The sequence below is a fragment of the Ciona robusta genome, chromosome 6, assembly GCF_009617815.1.
Source record: "Ciona robusta chromosome 6, ASM961781v2".
Classification (NCBI taxonomy): domain Eukaryota; kingdom Metazoa; phylum Chordata; class Ascidiacea; order Phlebobranchia; family Cionidae; genus Ciona; species Ciona robusta.
The window spans coordinates 4119102-4138260 of record NC_143240.1 but is presented as its reverse complement, the minus strand read 5'-3'; the positions used below and the strand labels follow the sequence as shown (position 1 = coordinate 4138260).

Sequence of the window (19159 nt, the reverse complement as noted above, 5' to 3'; positions counted from 1 at the left end):
TTAGTTTCAGTTAAAAGTTGTTTAATAGTTTAACCTGCCCTGCTGCTGCAAAAACAAAACATTTTTAGAAAACCAAAGAAATATAATTTTAACATTTCATTATAATTAAGCAAATATAAACAAGTTTCGTAAGAGGAAAAATAAACCAACAAAACATTAATAAACTTAAATAATCAACGGCATATATAATATGTATGGCAACAATAAATATAATGGCAGTTTTTTTGATAACAGAACACTGTTAATTCAACAAATTTAAACGCGTCACCCCAGGTTTGGTTTATAAAGAGGCTTTTTAAGGCAGGGATAATTAGTTTATAAAGAGGCTTTTTAAATAAGTTCGGTTCTGTAATCTCAATTCAATTTTTAGTATATTAAAATATAGGATCCACTTTGTAGTCTACGTTCAAATCAATAGAGAACAATGCACACATGAAAAAAATTATACACAGAAGACCAGTTCGACTAAAAGAAGAAAAGTATTTATGGCATATTTTGGCAATGGTCAGCAAAGCAAACAACATGAATACACTCAATCTACTGGGTATAAGAGCTTGTGCAAATTTTGAGCTTCGATTTGGGTTTTGGAGCAATGATTGCAGATGTGGAGAAATTTCAATGATGGATTGTTCTTCTGTGATACTGAGACTAGAATCTTTGGCACAGATTTTACAATTTCGTGGCGAGCCAGATAGAGTTTCCTTAACAAAAAGTTCTTTAATTGTTTGTTGCATTAAGCATGAGGTTTGCAGATTGCCTAGTGTGTGTGAATACCAGTCTACTCTATGTGTTAATTCAACCACAGAGTTGAAATGCTTTGTGACCAGATCTTGTACAACAGAGTCATCAGAGTGATCAATATCGTTGTGAATCAAGTTTTGAATTGTCTCTATCTTTTTATTTATAGCAAGCCGAACAAAATCTTTGCATTTTCCCAAAACACTGCAGTTTTTAACCAACTTTTTAAAAGCAATTGGAAAATTTTCCGCGTTATTAAGTTGGAAACCAGACTTTGGAGACATTTTTCCGTCTCCCCCATAATTTTCTAAATCAAGTGCATCTAGCAATTGCGAAGACCAAATCGGGGTGAAATTCTTTTCAAAAATTTTTGTAGTTAAGTTTTCTTCAGTGTCTAGGATTGAATTTTTAACTTCATGATGAAACATATCCGTTAGCTGAGCCAAACCATCCATTTCATTATTATGCATGTCGATCAATTCTTGTGTCCTTGATCTGTTTAGATCAATCTGTGAAGACAAGTATGCTGACTTGCTTTTATAAAAATCAAGCTCTGATATTAACTCTTCTACTTTTCCATCTTTTTGCAGGACTTCTACTTTAAAAGATTCAATTTCTTCGGTCAGTTTCATCAATGCATTGTCTTCTATATCAGTTTGAACAGATACTTCAACAAGAGATAAACCATCAGTTTGTGTTTCATTATCCTGGTTTACAACCAGTGTTTCTACGTTAGAACTATTCAATGAACTGAAATTCTCTTTTTCAGATTTCGAATTCAATTCTCCTTCCATGTTATAAGCAGAAGCCAGCTCAGACTGCAAATTAAACATACATTCCGACCGTCGTTTCATCTTTTCATTACCAGGGCTATCCCCTTGTATATTATGCTTGTGGTAAACTGAGACTTCAAGTTGCATCTCATGAAACTGGTTAATCAAATTTGCTTTTTCTTCTTTCAAATTTTGCACTGCTGCTTTGTAATCCTCAGCTTGTTCCTTAACTTCTTGATACAACATCAATTTCTGATCGATTTCATTGTCCTTTTCTTTCATTTCCGCTTCATACGCTTCACATCTTAACTGTACCATCATCTTTTCCCCAAGTAATTCATTATTCAGGTCTCGCAAACCAATAACATTAGCATTTAGTTCATCATTCTGATCCCTTAAATCCAACATTGTCATCAAAGTAACTTCTTCCTCTTTTTTAAACCTCCTAACCTCACTTTCGAGCTCAGCTTTTTCATCAATCACTTTATCAAGATCAAGCTGCAGTTGCCCAACTTCAATATGCAGCTTTTCTCTACCCTTCATAAGTTCCTGACAGTTTTTTAGCTCGAATTGCAACTTCGCTTGCTCCGTTCTAAGCCGTTCAGTCTCATCTTCCGCCAACTCCACTTGCCGAAACATCTGTGCATCCTTCTCCTTTAGCTCCTTCACTTGTTGCTGTAGATTCTTATTTTTCCGCACAATTTCATTCACCTCCTCCTCACTTAAGGAACTATCTGTAGTTTGGCTGGAAAACCGCGTTTCTGAAGCGAAACTAGAACTTAACTCCTCCAGAATAGAGTTTCCTTTCTCCCAGTCAATGCTGTTGTTACGTGAAGCATTATTCGACCTCACAAATTGCTGGAATCTCTCATGCAATTCTGTTGGTTTAATATTTGGTATAAAAACTGCATCCTCAGTGGTTTTGAATGCTTCATCATAATTGATATTGTCTTCGTAACAATCAGCTTCATCTCCAGATTGTGACATCACAGAAAATGAAAATCACAGTAAGTATATAGAATAATATAATGTAAATTGTACCCTAACCTAAATTGTAAGACCAGAAGAACTATATAAGTTAATTTTGATAACAAGGCAATTAAATTTAATAGAAGTTTTAAAAATGCCTATAGTAAAAACATAAAATGTACACGTTTAAGAAACCAAATACGCTTGCTGTACCCTACGCTCGTTCGGCATTTTTTATGTTTTGTTTCTATCGGCCTTTCAAGCTAACTCATACGTCTTACACTCCTTTTAATATTTTTCTGTCAACTTTATTTAAAATAATAGTAGTGACACAACATTTGACCAAAAAGTATGATATTTCTAGATTAAATTTGTTTTTAAAACAGTAATTACACAAAAAACATTGCAACTTTCTTAAATTCGGATAAAAAATAGTTTTAGACAAAATTCAAATGCTCGGCGGGAAATTTCATAGACATTTTAGTAGCGTATTGTTTTAGGGGAGTACTCTGTATTCGATGAATTTCAAATTTCAACAACATGTTTGCACGAAACATTTTGAAATGCATTGATATATTCATTTTTGCTTACGTTATTAAATCTTAAAATAAATTACCCACAGTACCGCTACTGAGAGACGTGTATATAATAATAAATATCGAAGTGAATTAGTATAAAAAATATTCAGATTTGAACAAACTGCAATCTTGGATAAAAAACGTAAAAGAATATTAGCAGTTTAGTGTAAATTATAGGTTGAACTAGGGTGGCAATATTTCTGAGTGCGTATGAAAAACATAAAATCTGTATAATATAATCAGTATGTTAAACACAAATTAAAAAAAGAACTTTTACACTGGATAAAACAAAACCTTAATTATTCCAAATCATTTCAGAATAGTATTGGATAAGGTCCTACAGCGAGGCACATGAGAGGACCTTGAATGTGGGCTAGAGCCCATTACTCTATTTTTTAATCAGTAAACCAAAAAAAACATGAATACAACATAGTAATCTTGAAATAATTTAACATTTTTCTTCCTTTATATTTGAATGTTCTGTTAGTTCTTCCAATTCTTCAGAACAGTAAGCTTTTTCTTCGTTTTTCCTGAATCAAGATGACAGTTATTATGACCAAGACACACATGGTTCTTTATAAACCTCATGCTCACTGTCGAGTTATAACATGTCTTCTTATACACCAGACACACATGGTGTATTCATACACCTCATGCTCACTGCCAAGTTATAACATGGGTGTCTTTTAATACACCAGACACACATAGCGTATTCATACACCTCATGCTCACTGTCACAGTACAATAACCACACCAACAGTTACAAATAAATCACCTATTTTCATTCAATCTCTTTCCCCTCTTTGAGGCAAGCCAATGCAGCGATATAAATATGATGGTTGTTGTGACCATACATATCGCTACCGAGTACATAAGGTTCATTGGATGTTTCTCGATGAGTTGTCCCACCGTTAGAGGGAGTAGCATCTCACCGAGCGCACCACCAACTACTAACGAGGCTGCTGCTCTGTAATTAAACAACTCATTTTAAACTGTTTATTAAACGAATTCAATACTGTATTTAACAGCCTTACAACCGTATGTAATTCTGTAGTTTTTGTTGTTGCAGCTTTATAATTAACAAATTATTCAATCACTGTGCTTAACATTAAGCCGATTTTACTGGGGTACTGGGGAAACTTTGGCCCAATTCCCAGTTCTCATGGTGTGCCAAAATTGTCAGTCATACAAATAATAATCACCCACGAGGTTGTTTATATAGTAACTTATAAGCAGGCACGGGGTGTATAAAACAAAACACCTGTATTATAACGACTGCTCTTCCACCCACGTGAGGATAAACAAGTTACATTCATATTCATATATTCATTCAATAAACATAAAAACGAACTACTACAAAACTTACAAACAAGTTACACCCATATACAGCACAACTAAAAAACTTACTTTCCGTTTATCGTAATATATTGTTCTGCATACGACAAACCAGTAGGAAATATGCTGGCCATAGAAATCCCATAAATAAAAGTTCCCACCCACAACAAAGCATCAGCCGTGTCGTAATAATACGGGAAGCAAACTAATATTACGGCAGCTATGAAAGTGCCAACTAGATCAATGGAGATAAGACCTGGGGAAGTCATAGAAAATAGTAAATATTAATAGAAATAAGAAGTAAAGTCTAATAATAACGTATTTGAATCACGTTGGTATTTAATAACATAATTACCTATTTAAAACAGGTTGGTAAATTTAGTCAATGAAATAATACATCTGTTTTAAAACGACAGCCAAATGCTTGCCACGCCAAGTAGACAAGTCATCTGTCATTCAATCATTTAAATGACTGTGTATTTCATATAAAATAATGACGTATTTATAACCAGTTGGTAAATTGTCAATGAAATTTATCTCAGTATAAAGCAATTGTCGTGTAATTGTAAGAATATAAGAAATGAAACCTAATAATAATTTTTTTTAATATATGGGTAAAGTTTGACATACTACCATTTTAAATTGGGGTAACGGGCAACTCTGGTCTAAATCCCAGGTGCCATGGCATGCCCCACTGTAGGATCTCACCCACACAGAAAACAACTACACAGCATACACCCCACCCACCTAAAGGCTTCAACACTTTGGACACAAAGATTGAGATGAATCTTCCCAATGCAAAAGCCCCCCAGAACAATGAATTTATCATGGTTGCAGAATCCTTAGAATATTGCTTGTCTGAGTTAATTGCAAATGTGTAAACATAAACACCAAACGTGACTTCAATACCAACGTAGACAAGGAAGAAGAGAAACAACAGAACCAACATTTTTAATCTGTGAAGAAAAAAAGTGTTAATATAAATAAATGTAGCTGATTTATCCCCGCGTCTCCGGAAAACGACAGATGTTATAATACACCACATACACCTCATGCCTGCTTACGAGTTACCACGTATGTAACTTATTTATCCTTGCATGGCGGGGCAACAACAGTCATTATAACACGGGTGTTCTGTTTCATACACCTCGTGCCTGCTAACAAGTTACTATGTATATGCAATATATTGGATACATAATAAGCTAGAGCAAAACACATACCAGGGGGCAACAAAACATATATATAATAATAGATATAATATTAAAACTAACCTGAACATTACCCCTTCTTGTTTAACTGTATCCTCCTGGCTTGAAACTGAATGCGTTTTATTTGAGAATGAAAGGTATAGAAATGACAGAGCCATGATCAAGGTCATTATGGCACAAATAATGAACGCCCATGCTACGTGAGGTATACCACTGTCTGGGGTAGGTAGGGTGGGTGGGGTTTCTGTTACATATGAACAACAATGTTAATTAGTAATTACAACTATTGTGAATATAAGTTTGTGATTATAAATTTGTATTTATTAGGTTGTGATTGTACTATTGTGATTAGAATATCTTTGGGCAAGACAGTTAACAGCAATTGTGGTGCCAGGGCACAGTGGTTAATATGGCTGTTTCTTAACCAGAGGTAATTGGATAAAGGCTTGACGCTGCTACCACTGTAGGCGTACGTCTCTTTGGGCAAGTTATTGAGTAGACATTGCTTCAACCCAGTGGTCCTTATGGGTTGTATACTCTAAATTGCCGGCCATATATTACCAAACCAAAAACAGACACATAGTTATATGCGTAGTAACTTGTAAGCGGGCACGAGGTGTACGAAACAGAACACCCGTGTTATAACTACAGGCGTTGCCCCGCCATGTGAGAATAAATAAGTTAGATTCAATCATTTAAATGCAACACCAAGCTTACCTGTTGCTGGTGTGAAGTTATAACTTTGAGTGACACTCGTCATGTTCTGTGTTGTATCATTGTTATGTATAACTTCCATTATAAATGGCTGGGCAAGTAAAGGAGCTGTAGTAGCACCCAATGCAAAGGAGAAGTGGAGAGACTGCATGTAGGGACCTGAATCATCTCCCCATATCTCAAGACATAGAACATTCCCACCTAAAAATAAAAGGGGGGGCATAAAAAAATATTTAATGTATTTTTGTGATGTTTATAGTTTGCCCAACATATTGTTAGGGTACACTGGGTGTTGGGGTAATACACATCAGTCCTCAGGTGCGCCTCACTGAAGACTAGAATAGAATCTATATTATTGAGTGTCTATAAACTGCCTCGGTGGGGTCTAGATGGTAGCACCCTGGGTGTTGGTGTAATAGACCTACATTCCAGGTCTCAGGTGTGTCTGTCTATGAACTAAAAAAAAATGTATTAAGTAAACACATTTAACAAGACCTACCTGTATCTAAAAACCCCATTGACACGCCCATAGTAGACATGGCAATTGCAAGAAGAACAACAGATGGGAAGAATGGAGCTCCAGCAAACCCAGCGGATGTGAGAAGAAGTGAAAAACCAATCATTTTGTAAGCATCGAGTTTGCTGAAGAAAAATAGACAGTTGTTATATTAAATGAATAAAACTTGTTTATCCTAATGTTAGGGTAATGGGACAACACTGGTCTAAGCTCCCATGGTGTGTCACGCTGTAACGCTACATTATACAGAATAGAATGTAATTTAACATATTTATCCTCGCAGGGCAACGGCATTCGTTATAACGGAGTGTTTTGCTTCATACACCTTGTGCCCACTTATGAGTTACCACATATGTAACTTTGTATGTGACTGTGTTATTTTTGTATAGTTGACAATTTAAACAACCTATTAGTGACCATTGGGTTTGGGCAATCGCCGTTAAGTGTCTTGACCAAGGACACATACGCCCACAAGCCACAACGGTAGCAACATCAAGCCTTAAACCTAGCATCTTCTTTTTCAAAAAGTGAGCAGTTTCACCACAGTATATAAATATACACAGTAAACTAACCCGTGTAGAAATCCACTTATAATTGAGCCAGACAAGTAACCAATTGCCCTTGCAGTAAATATGACGGAGATGGGTTTTATATCAACACCAAGATTGTACGCTAGGGTGGGCAATGCAGGTCCAGGTAGAGCTATGATTAAGCCCTGTAATAGAAAGATACTGTGTAAAGCTGCATTTGTGTATAACTGGGTGCAAAAGCCACGCTTTTTAATTGCCACTCTTTCCAACACTTTTTATTTATAGTGTGTTTTAACAACTGTTGTTTTATTATACACCATGAGAAGAAACCCATGTTATAACTCGACAGTGAGCATGAGGTGTATGAAAACACTATGTATTTCTGGTGTATAAGACACCCATGTTATAACCGCAAATTGCAATAAAATATTAATATATACATTATATACTGAAAAACTATACTTACCAAACATAAGAAAGCAAGACATAGACAAGCCGTTTTCACATATTTCATACATTTCGAATCCTGCGTTTTTTTCTTAACCATCTTTTCTTACTACGTTGCAAACTTTTAAAAAGTAAATAAACACACGTCACAGGGAAACCCCCTTCTGTGTCACAGACAGCCACTATACTATACTGTATAACAGGTGTAAATTAAATGCAATGTATTTATTTGTATGGCCGATAATTTTGACAACCCATTAATAACTACTAGGTTGGAGCAAACATTATTAATTAATAGTCTTGACCAAGGACACATCCCACAGTGGTGGCAACGACAAGCCTCGATTCTGTATCCTTCGATTTATAGTGTATGAATGAATGAATGAATGAATGAATCTTACTGTATACCTTTATTAATTAATTTAACTATGCAAGCGTTTCTTAAACTGGGTTAAATTCATCAAGCCTTGAACCCATAACCTCTAGGCTAGAGGTATTCATTTATTACATTTCTTTAGACAAGCACTTTTAACTACTGTTCCCGACTGAATGTTAGTTATTTCTAAAGCAAATACTCATTAAATCAACAACACTGTCCCAATTTTCCAATTTATTTACGCCCTACAAGCATAGCACTGAATAACAATATGTCTTCATGCTTATCAACAGTGTTTAAAGACAAATATAGTAGGGTGGGAGAAGATGGGGCACATTTTAACTCTATTTTTTCCATACCATTCAGTACTAAACAAAGAACATTCAAAGAATTATGAAACCAACTTCCATAGACCGTTGGTAATTGTTTAAAACACGATCAGGATATTTGGATATTATTTGTTAAAGGTGTCCCATCTTCCCCTACCCTACTATAAAACACATAAGCAAAGGCACAAACTAATAAATAAAATGGCAATGTATTATACACCACACATATCAAAGTCTTGCTAAAGAAAGTTAAAATTAGAAATGGGAAAGACAAACAGCACAAAAAGCCAAAGAATGTTTAGATACATAGTATATATGAAAAAATCTTTTTTCAAGATTAGTTTTGGAATTTGTATTTAATAGACAAGAACTGATTCTATCAACTGTTTTGCTTTAAATTCGTGTAAGTTTAGTTTTGAAAAGTAATGCAATAAATAATGTTACTTATAAAATAACAAAGTTTGTTCACTTTACGCCGAGGCGAGCTACGCTGTAAGGTAAACGCTGCTTAGAAAAACAAACAAAGAAATATCTACGCTGAACAACGCTGGGTGTAGATACTTCTTTGTTTGTTCTTTATAATACAAAACCTCATTTCATTACAAAACAATAAACAACAATCACGCTGCTTGTTTCCGATTTTCAATATTTTTCTCGATCAAATCAACGACTTCCACGGCGGCTAGAGGGAGCCGTGTACCAGGTCCGAAGATACAAGCGACGCCTGCTTCGTATAAAAAGTCGTAATCCTGGGGCGGGATCACTCCTGTGGTGGAAAGTAAAGGTGAGGTTTAATGGATATGATATGAATGAATGTAACTTTATCTATCTGATGTCCTGTTTCATTCACCTCGTTCAAATTACCACGCATGCAACTTGTGGGTGATTGTTTTCTGCATGTCTGTCAATTAAGACAACCCATTAGTAACCACTGGGTTGGAGCAATTGTTGCTAAGTGTCTTGCCCAAGAACTCGTTTGACCACAAATGTTACATCTATGGTGTATTCTATGTCTGCCTGTGTGGAATATAAAACCAACTTACCCCCAGCAACCACCAGTATATCAGGCCTCCCATGGTTCTCCAGTTCTTCAATCAACTCTGGCACCAACGTTTTATGCCCTGCAGCCAACGAGCTGACCCCGACGCAATGTACGTCATCGTCTATCGCTTGTTGTGCAACTTCCGTGGGTGTCTGTATAAGATATCTATGGTGATGGTGATGAATACAATGTGTAAGGGTTCTATGGAGAGGCATGCCTTCTGTTTTAAGATATATTGCTTTACCCAGAGTAATTGGCCAACTCTGGGCAAAACCACATGTCTCACGCGTGCCTAACCATTTTGATTATTGAGTGTCCAAACTGCCTCAGTGGGATCTAGATGGTAACACCCTGTTTTGGGATAATTGACCACCTCTGGTGTAAATCCCACGTCCCATGGCATGCCTTTCTATATGACTTCACACATAAAAACAACTTTCCCACCAATACACAAAACCACCCACCTGAAACAGGGGTCCCACGTCAACATCGAACCCTAGATCAGCGAACCCCGTAGCGATCACTTTCGCCCCCCTATCGTGTCCGTCTTGCCCCATCTTCGCCACGAGGATACGAGGCCTTCTTCCGTCACTTTCGTGGAACTTTTCAACCCTCTTGAGGGCAGTAGAGATCTCATCACTGTCACCGAACTCATTCCTGAGAAAATGTAAGTTTTTACAAAAATTTTAAAACTTGTAGGAATACCAGAACAACTACAAGAATCATTCTTTTTTGTTTATTTTATTTGTTCCATGTATAAACCCGAAATCATTTCTTTACCAAAAGTGACTTTTTACAAAGTTTATTAATAATATACAGAATAGTTGTGTATCATGTATATGTTCTGATAATGGAGCAATAGACATCATATATAATAGCAATAGAAATTATATACAAAAGCAATATACATCACATAATAGCAATAGACATCATATATAATATCAATAGACATCATATACAAACCTGTAAGCTCCACTAACGAGCCTATCCACGGCTAAATGTCTCCCAAACACCGATTCCATCGCTGATGATATTTCACCCACAGTACATCGAGCACGGGAGCAATTTACTGCATGTTCGAGTAAGTTGCCGGATCCTCTGTGGATGTTGGTATTATAATATACAGGTTATATAGGGTGATAATGTAACTTATTTATCCTGGAGTGGCATTGATAGTCGGTATAACACGGGTGCTCCGTTTCATACACCTCGTGCCTGCTAACAAGTTACCACTTATATAACTTATTTATCCTCGCATGGCGGGGCAACAACAGTCGTTATAACACAGGTGTTCTGTTTCAAACACCTTATGCTCGCTTACAAGTTACCACGTATGTAACTTTGTGGGCGAAGATCAAACATTCATTAATACATGGAAGGCAGGGATAGTTCGACACACATTCCTGAAAAATCTAACTTATTCGTTGTAATGACTCAAAACCATTTGCCCTGTGGCAACTGTATCACATTCTACTAAAGCAGAAACACCAGCGGTGACGTCATCACACACAACCTTACCTTGCAGCTTCCTCTAAAGCTTCCAAACATTCAGTGGCTTTCCTCTCATCCCTTTTAGCACGGACATCTTTGATTTTTTGTATCTGAGAAAAAAATGCTGTAACCTAGATCAGGATTCGAACCCAGGACCCCTGGTTTTCTAACCCTGGCCTGGATTCGAACCCAGGATCCCTGGTTTTCTAACCCTGGCCTGGATTCAAACCCAGTACCCCAGGAACAATAATAATACCCACCTGACCCTCTCGAACCGACGTGTTATCAATAGCGAGGACATCTAGTGGCTCTTCTTTCGCAAGTCGATAATGATTCACGCCGACTATGACCTCATTTCCTGTTACAAAGAAGTATCTTTGTTTTTATTTTATAATAAATTAAAAGGGTAAACACCTATACACCAAAGCTATTCTATTCTTTATTCTAATTTTATGATGCCCTCGCCAGGGGACCTGGGATTTAGACCAGAGTTGGCCCATTACCCCAACATTGTATATTCACATTCTATTCTATATGGGTGAGGTCCTACAGTGGGGCACGCCATGGGACCTGGGATTTAGACCAGAGTTGGCCCATCACCCCAACATTGTATATGCACATTCTATTCTATATGGGTGAGGTCCTACAGTGAAGCACGCCATGGGGCCTGGGATTTAGCCAGAGTTGGCCCATCACCCCAACATTGTATAAGCACATTCTATTCTATATGGGTGAGGTCCTACAATGATGCCCTCGCCAGGGGACCTGGGATTTAGACCAGAGTTGGCCTATTACCCCAACATTGTATATGCACATTCTATTCCATATGGGTGAGGTCCTACAGTGAGGCATGCCATGGGACCTAGGATTTATGCCAGAGTTGGCCCATTACCCCAACATTGTATATGCACATTCTATTCTATATGGGTGAGGTCCTACAGTGAAGCACGCCATGGGGCCTGGGATTTAGCCAGAGTTGACCCATTACCCCAACATTGTATATGCACATTCTATTCTATATGGGTGAGGTTATACAGTAAGGCAAGCCATGAGATCTAGGGGTTTGGCCAAGTTATTGCCAATTAGCCCAACACTCAGAACACATATATAAATACAAGTATGAATGAATTTAACTTTTGCAACTTATCACCTGAGTCTATCCTTGCTTGTCTTCTTGCCGCACACTCCTCAATCCTTAGTTTAGGAATTCCATCTCCAACAGCTTGAGCCATTCCACCAAGTTCCTCTATCTCGTTTATCACCTGATAAGTAATGGGTAAAACTATTTAGTCTGATCTTTTTATAGGAATTAAATTAACATATATATATATATATATCAGGAAAGGGGAAAGATGGGACACCCTTTCAATTTATTTTCTCGTCCCATTTGGTAGTTAACAAACATTCAAAGAATTATAAAACTGTATCTTCAAGAATCCCATAGACCGTTGTTAATTGTTTAAAACAAGATCAGGATATTTGGATATTATATGCTAAATGAGTCCCATCTTCCCCCACCCCCCTATATACACTAAAACCGAACTACTGTTCTTTATACAATTAAGAGAGTTTAAACGAACATATTTAATATCTAAACAAAACAACTTACATTAAGTGCCGCTTCATAAATATCATCGGTCAAATTTTCCATCATATAAGAACCTCCCCATGGGTCTACTATGTGTGGTATACCGGTTTCTTCCTGTAAAGTATGTATGTAACTTTGTAAGTGTTTGTTTTTAGGAGATTGTTTTTAATGTGCATGGCTGACAATTTATACAACTAATAAAAGACAACTGGATTGGAGCAAACAAACATAAAACAGCATCAGAGCAGACAAGATCAAGCATCATGCCCATATTGGTAGCAGCATTGAGCCTTGAACCCACCACCTCTGGCCTTCAACACTGGGTATTACCCCATACAGCACATACTTGCAAAAAACAAACAAGTTTTTATGAGTTTTAAGGAACTACCATTTTATGCAACATATATATCTTGTGAAAAACATTTCGTAGAACTTAAACCTGACTGCTTTTCATTACAAGAATCTTTCAAATTCATGAGCAGTAGAGAAGGGCCAGGTTCACGGGAGTTATTACAGTTACATTACACGACACATACTTGAGTTTAAAACTTTTTAGAGCCGAACTAGCAGTATTTATAAAGTTTTACGCAAGTGTGAACTACCCAGCTCTCTTTACACTGATGATGAACCAAGTGAAACATCTGCATGTGTCTCTTACATCATCAGTGTAAAATGAGAGCTAAACTGGCAGTGTTTATAAAGTTTTACGCAAGTGTGAACTACCCAGCTCTCTTTACAAATAATTCTCATATCCATTATTACATTACACAACACATACTTGCAAAATAATCTGAGTGTTTCTTGCTATCCTTGCGCTTGTAACAGTAGGTAAACCAAGCGCTTCGTCGAATGAGTTTGTATGTAAGGACTGCGTCCCACCAAACACAGCTGCCATCGCCTCAATAGTTGTCCTTATCACATTGTTGTAAGGGTCTTGTTCTGTTAGTGACCACCCTGGAATAATGTATATTATACAATACAACAATATAATGCTTGGGAGATGCATAGCCGTCCTGTTAACGGTTCATTGGTGGCATGTTATCAGAATTTGAAAACCAGAGTGACATAATGTGATGTCGCACACAAGTTTTAAACCCAAAACTGCTTTTACCCTGCTGTTAGGTGTCTATACAAACAAGCAGAGCCAAAGTATATTGCATTCACCACATTAATCAATGAGGTTTCCTATGTTTGACAACTATGAGTGTAACTGTATTTTAACAATGTCACCCCAGAGTTTACCTGCTGTTAGGTGTCTATACAAACAAGCAGAGCTAAAGTATATTGCATTCACCACATTAATCAAGGAGGTTCCCTATGTTTGACAACTATGAGTGTAACTGTATTTTAACAATGTCACCCCAGATTTTACCTGCTGTTAGGTGTCTATACAAACAAGCAGAGCCAAAGTATATTGCATTCTCCACATTAATCAAGGAGGTTCCCTATGTTTGACAACTATGAGTGTAACTGTATTTTAACAATGTCACCCCAGATTTTACCTGCTGTTAGGTGTCTATACAAACAAGCAGAGCTAAAGTATATTGCATTCACCACATTAATCAAGGAGGTTCCCTATGTTTGACAACTATGAGTGTAACTGTATTTTAACAATGTCACCCCAGATTTTACCTGCTGTTAGGTGTCTATACAAACAAGCAGAGCCAAAGTATATTGCATTCACCACATTAATCAATGAGGTTCCCTATGTTTGACAACTATGAGTGTAACTGTATTTTAACAATGTCACCCCAGATTTTACCCTGCTGTTAAGTGTTTATATAAACAAGCAGAGCCAAAGTATATTGCATTCACCACATTAATCAATGAGGTTCCCTATGTTTGACAACTATGAGTGTAACTGTATTTTAACAATGTCACCCCAGATCTTACCCTGCTGTTAGGTGTCTATACAAACAAGCAGAGCCAAAGTATATTGCATTCACCACATTAATCAATGAGGTTCCCTATGTTTGACAACTATGAGTGTAACTGTATTTTAACAATGTCACCCCAGATTTTACCTGCTGTTAGGTGTCTATACAAACAAGCAGAGCCAAAGTATATTGCATTCACCACATTAATCAATATAAAGAGGTATATGGTAAGCAGGTATGAGGTGTATAAAACAGGACACTCGTTATACCAACTGCCATTACCCCACAGGGATAAACAAGTTACATTTATACTAAAAACATAAACCACCACCCACCTGATGTTTGACTATGCGTTCTTAGCAGACAAGACTTTGGGTTCTTTGGTTGAAACAGCTTTGTTATAAGATGCGCCCACAACCTTCGTGCAGCTCTCAGCTTCGCGATCTCCATGTAAAAGTTCATGCCGATTCCCCAGAAGAAAGAAAGACGAGGAGCAAAGTTATCGATGTCGAGCCCAGCCTGTTGTAAAATGATGATGTCATCAATATATTGTTGTAAAATGATGATGTCATCAATATATTGTTGTAAAATGATGACATCATCAGTATATTGTTGTAAAATCATGACATCATCAGTATATTGTTGTAAAGTGATGACATCATCAATATATTGTTGTAGTGACATCATATACCGGCGTCAGCAGATGATCCAAAATTTCAATTTGTATATATTATATCAAATAAATAAAACCATGAGCGAAGGAAATTAGCAGAAAAACAACAGTCAGTAAAATATATAAATATATAGCCTACACACAAGGGGTAATGGGCCAAGTCTGGCCTAGATCCCGGGTCCTCACGGACCTCACCCATACAGAATAGAATAGCCTACACACAATACATTATTATACTTAATGTTTATACCTGTATTCCTGTTCTACAATATTGAATTCCATCAGCAATTGTATAAGCCAGTTCCAACACTGCGTCTGCTCCCGCTTCTTGTATGTGATATCCGCTTATTGATATGCTGTTAAATCTGTGGGGGTAGGTGTTATAATACGGATATTATATAACGAGTATATATGTTATTGGTCTATAAACTGTCTTACAGCACTCATAGTTGATTATTACACTCATAGTTGTCAAACATAGGGAACCTCATTGATTAATGTGGTGAATGCAATATACTTTGGCTCTGCTTGTTTGTATAGACACCTAACAGCAGGGTAAAATCTGGGGTGACATTGTTAAAATACAGTTACACTCATAGTTGTCAAACATAGGGAACCTCATTGAATAATGTGGTGAATGCAATATACTTTGGCTCTGCTTGTGTGTATAGACACCTAACAGCAGGGTAAAATCTGGGGTGACATTGTTAAAATACATTTACACTCATAGTTGTCAAACATAGGAAACCTCATTGATTAATGTGGTGAATGTAATATACTTTGGCTCTGCTTGTGTGTATAGACACCTAACAGCAGGGTAAAAGCTGGGGAGACATTGTTAAAATACAGTTACACTCATAGTTGTCAAACATAGGGAACCTCATTGATTAATGTGGTGAATGCAATATACTTTGGTTCTGCTTGTTTGTATAGACACCTAACAGCAGGGTAAAATCTGAGGTGACATTGTTAAAATATAGTTACACTCATAGTTGTCAAACATAGGTATAACGTCACCCCTGTTTCCAATTAATTAGAGCAGCAAGTCACTCTACGAATCCCTTACATTACGGCACACACACACACACACACATATATTTATAGTAGGGTGGGGGAAGATGGGACACCTTTACCACATAATATCCAAGTATCCTGATAGTGTTTTAAACAATTAACAACGGTCTATGAGAGTCGCGGGGACAAGGTTTCATAATTCTTTGAATGTTCTTTGTTTACTACCAAAATGTATGAGAAAATAGAATGAAAAGGTGTCCCATTTTCCCCCACCCTACCGTTTATATACACATATAGACTTACTTAGGCATATGTTGAGAGGTGTAAGCAAATATATCGGATATTATCCTCATGGAAGGTTTAGGTGGATAGATGTAAGTGTTTCGTACCATGAACTCTACAAAGTATTTGGTTAGCATCCATAAATCTTAAACCTTGGCCTGGATTTGAACCCAGCATCCATAAATCTCCAACCCTGGCCGGGATTCGAACCCATGATCCCTGGTTCTCCAACCCTGGCCTGGATTCCAACCCATGATCCCTGGTTCTCCAACCCTGGCCTGGATTTAAACCAAGGATCCCTGGTTCTTGAACCCTAGCCTAGATTTAAACCCAGGATCCTTGGTTCTCCAACCCTGGCCTGGATTGAAACTCGAGTCCCAGGTTCTCCACCCCTGGCCTGGATTTGAACCCAGGGCCCCTCATTTTCCAACTCAGACCTCTACACAACCACATATACAACACCAACCTTTCAAAATATCATTCTGAATGGTCCCTGTTAACAGATCAGATGAAACACCTTGCTCCTCTCCAGCCACAATAAACATAGCCAGTATAGGAATCACTGCTCCATTCATTGTCATGGAAACCGACATCTTGTCCAACGGGATGTCTTGAAATAACCTGAGATTACAATGGTTGTGTTTCCTGCGTTTAGGAAACTTATTCTTAAATAAAAAGTTAATTAAAATGTATGTAACCACAGACATTATGTTAGAGGTTTTCTTGTAAGTTGCCCAAACGATTTTATCTATACAAACAAACATAGGGAGAGTATATTGCTTTCACACCATTATTCAATGAGACATCATAAATATAGAAAGCCTATATATCAACATAGACATCATATATATCAACATAGACATCATATATATCATTATAGACATCATATATATCAACATAGACATCATATATATCAACATAGACATCATATATATCATCATAGACATCATATATATTAATATAGACATCATATAAAGTCAACATAGACATCATATATCACCTCTTCATATCCTCGACTGAATCAATAGCCACGCCCGCCATGCCAACGTCACCTTTCACCCTTGGGTTATCGGAGTCGTAACCTCGATGCGTGGCAAGGTCAAACGCCACGCTCAAACCTTGTTGCCCCGCTTTTATATTGTCTCTATTTTGGGGTGGAAATAATAAATTTAAATGAAAATATTCCTGTGTGGCGAAAATTCAACAGAAACCAAGTCCAACTAAATGGAAAATATATATCTATATCTTATTTTACACATTTTATGTTGAACAAAACTACAACCTTGAACTGGTTGCACCATTTTTCGAAGGTGTTTGAAACGCTTTTCACATGTGTTTATATATATAGGTGTTTGATAACGCTGTCACATGTGTTTATAAGTTAAATTATATTATATATGATATTACATACTATTTAAGTATTGTTTTATCAAACAACTTCTACACACCTGTAGAACTTATTGCTTTCTTCCACTGTACTAAAGCCTGCATATTGCCTTATTGTCCAAGGTCTGTTCGCATACATAGTTGGATATGGTCCCCGTGTGTATGGGAACTTACCTGGTGGCAATACTTAGTATTAATACATATATTGGTACATAACCAATTTCTATGATCCAATTTAAACCAAGTTATTGCAGTGTGTGGATAAGCATTTGGGGCAACGACAGTCGCTATAACTCGGCACACGGATGTTCTGTTTCACACACCTCGTACCCGCTTACAAGTTACCACGTATGTAACTTATTTATCCTCGCGTGGCGGGCAACGACAGTCGTTATAACACAGGTGTTCTGTTTCATACACCTCATGTCCGCTTATGAGTTACTATGTATGTAACTTATTTATTCTTACACGGGAAGCGATGATCATCGTGGCATTATGTCAAACATTATATTGGTACATAACAATATAATACCCCATATTTGAGATAACATACCTGGTAACTCATCTTGCATTGCATCGGTGTCTTCTTTTGAATACAAAGGCTTCAATGAAATTCCTTCTGGTGTTTTCCATGTTAACTTATCTTCTGGATCAGAACCACGTAACTGTTTCTTTGCCAGCGCGGCCCATTCTTTATTAAGTGGAACTTTGGTGCCATAAAAACGATAAGCAACCGCTGGGTTTAACTTAAACGCACGAACGCTGCTTAACAGTTTAGACATTTTTTGCCACTTAACCTAAAAATTCAGTAAATTTTTAATAAAATTCCGCTTATTAACTTTAATTTGGCTATAATACATGCGCATTTCGTAACAACAAAAGCATGCACTGTTCAAAACATGCGAAACAATTCGAGGGTAGGCCTGGTCTTTCAGTCACCCTACGTTTGGCGCCTACAGATTTTTGAGTAAAAAAACGAAAAATGACAAAAAAATGTCTATGGAATCGGTTATGCGTGACTGATGCAATCCGCCGCATTGACTTTGGTAGATGCTATCTGCCCGCGTATCTATTGCTTAAAATTAGTAATAATTCTTAAGTAAAATATAGTATTGTAAATTTATAATATTTATTTTAATGATTATTAAAAAAAATTAAAGCAAGATCGTTCCACAAGTCCACGCGGCGGTTAGAATCTAAAAAGTCAATCCAGCGGATTGCATCGGTCACGCATTACTAATTCCATAGACATTTTTTCTTCATTTTTCATTTTTTACGTTTGTAAACGGCGT

General features: G+C 37.0%; 3 protein-coding genes across 3 annotated transcripts; all 3 read right to left on the bottom strand.

Annotated features, from left to right (window-relative positions):
- Nucleotides 1-45: 45 nt before the first annotated feature.
- LOC149735128 (uncharacterized) lies at nt 46-2577 on the bottom strand. The gene has a single exon (XM_089879761.1). The coding sequence runs from the start codon at nt 2496-2498 to the stop codon at nt 375-377; it is 2124 nt and encodes a 707-aa protein (XP_089735887.1). The 5' UTR covers nt 2499-2577; the 3' UTR covers nt 46-374.
- A 189-nt stretch (nt 2578-2766) lies between these two features.
- LOC149735127 (solute carrier family 60 member 1-like) lies at nt 2767-7987 on the bottom strand. Its single transcript, XM_089879791.1, has 9 exons — nt 7829-7987; nt 7405-7547; nt 6815-6957; nt 6319-6516; nt 5665-5845; nt 5141-5349; nt 4466-4649; nt 3834-4025; nt 2767-3588 (listed from the first exon to the last, which is right to left on the bottom strand). The coding sequence occupies exons 1-9, from the start codon at nt 7907-7909 to the stop codon at nt 3507-3509; spliced, it is 1413 nt and encodes a 470-aa protein (XP_089735917.1). The 5' UTR covers nt 7910-7987; the 3' UTR covers nt 2767-3506.
- A 417-nt stretch (nt 7988-8404) lies between these two features.
- Nucleotides 8405-18686, bottom strand: LOC149735126 (methylmalonyl-CoA mutase, mitochondrial-like). The gene is made up of 16 exons (XM_089879756.1): nt 18421-18686; nt 17930-18041; nt 17482-17625; nt 16948-17102; nt 16503-16596; nt 15436-15550; nt 14848-15031; nt 13414-13589; nt 12657-12749; nt 12198-12309; nt 11308-11405; nt 11075-11157; nt 10520-10654; nt 10021-10213; nt 9558-9708; nt 8405-9280 (listed from the first exon to the last, which is right to left on the bottom strand). The coding sequence occupies exons 1-16, from the start codon at nt 18647-18649 to the stop codon at nt 9135-9137; spliced, it is 2220 nt and encodes a 739-aa protein (XP_089735882.1). The 5' UTR covers nt 18650-18686; the 3' UTR covers nt 8405-9134.
- Nucleotides 18687-19159: the final 473 nt, after the last annotated feature.

Coding starts and splice junctions, on each gene's coding strand:
- LOC149735128 (XM_089879761.1), bottom strand. CDS start 2,498: ATGTCACAATCTGGAGATGAAGCTGATTGTTACGAAGACAATATCAAT.
- LOC149735127 (XM_089879791.1), bottom strand. CDS start 7,909: ATGGTTAAGAAAAAAACGCAGGATTCGAAATGTATGAAATATGTGAAA. Junction 6,517..6,814: donor AATGGGGTTTTTAGATACAG/GTAGGTCTTGTT, acceptor TTTTATTTTTAG/GTGGGAATGTTCTATGTCTT. Junction 5,350..5,664: donor CAAGAAGGGGTAATGTTCAG/GTTAGTTTTAAT, acceptor TTTTCTTCACAG/ATTAAAAATGTTGGTTCTGT.
- LOC149735126 (XM_089879756.1), bottom strand. CDS start 18,649: ATGTCTAAACTGTTAAGCAGCGTTCGTGCGTTTAAGTTAAACCCAGCG. Junction 11,158..11,307: donor CGTCGGTTCGAGAGGGTCAG/GTGGGTATTATT, acceptor TTTTTTTCTCAG/ATACAAAAAATCAAAGATGT. Junction 9,281..9,557: donor TATACTGGTGGTTGCTGGGG/GTAAGTTGGTTT, acceptor TTTCCACCACAG/GAGTGATCCCGCCCCAGGAT.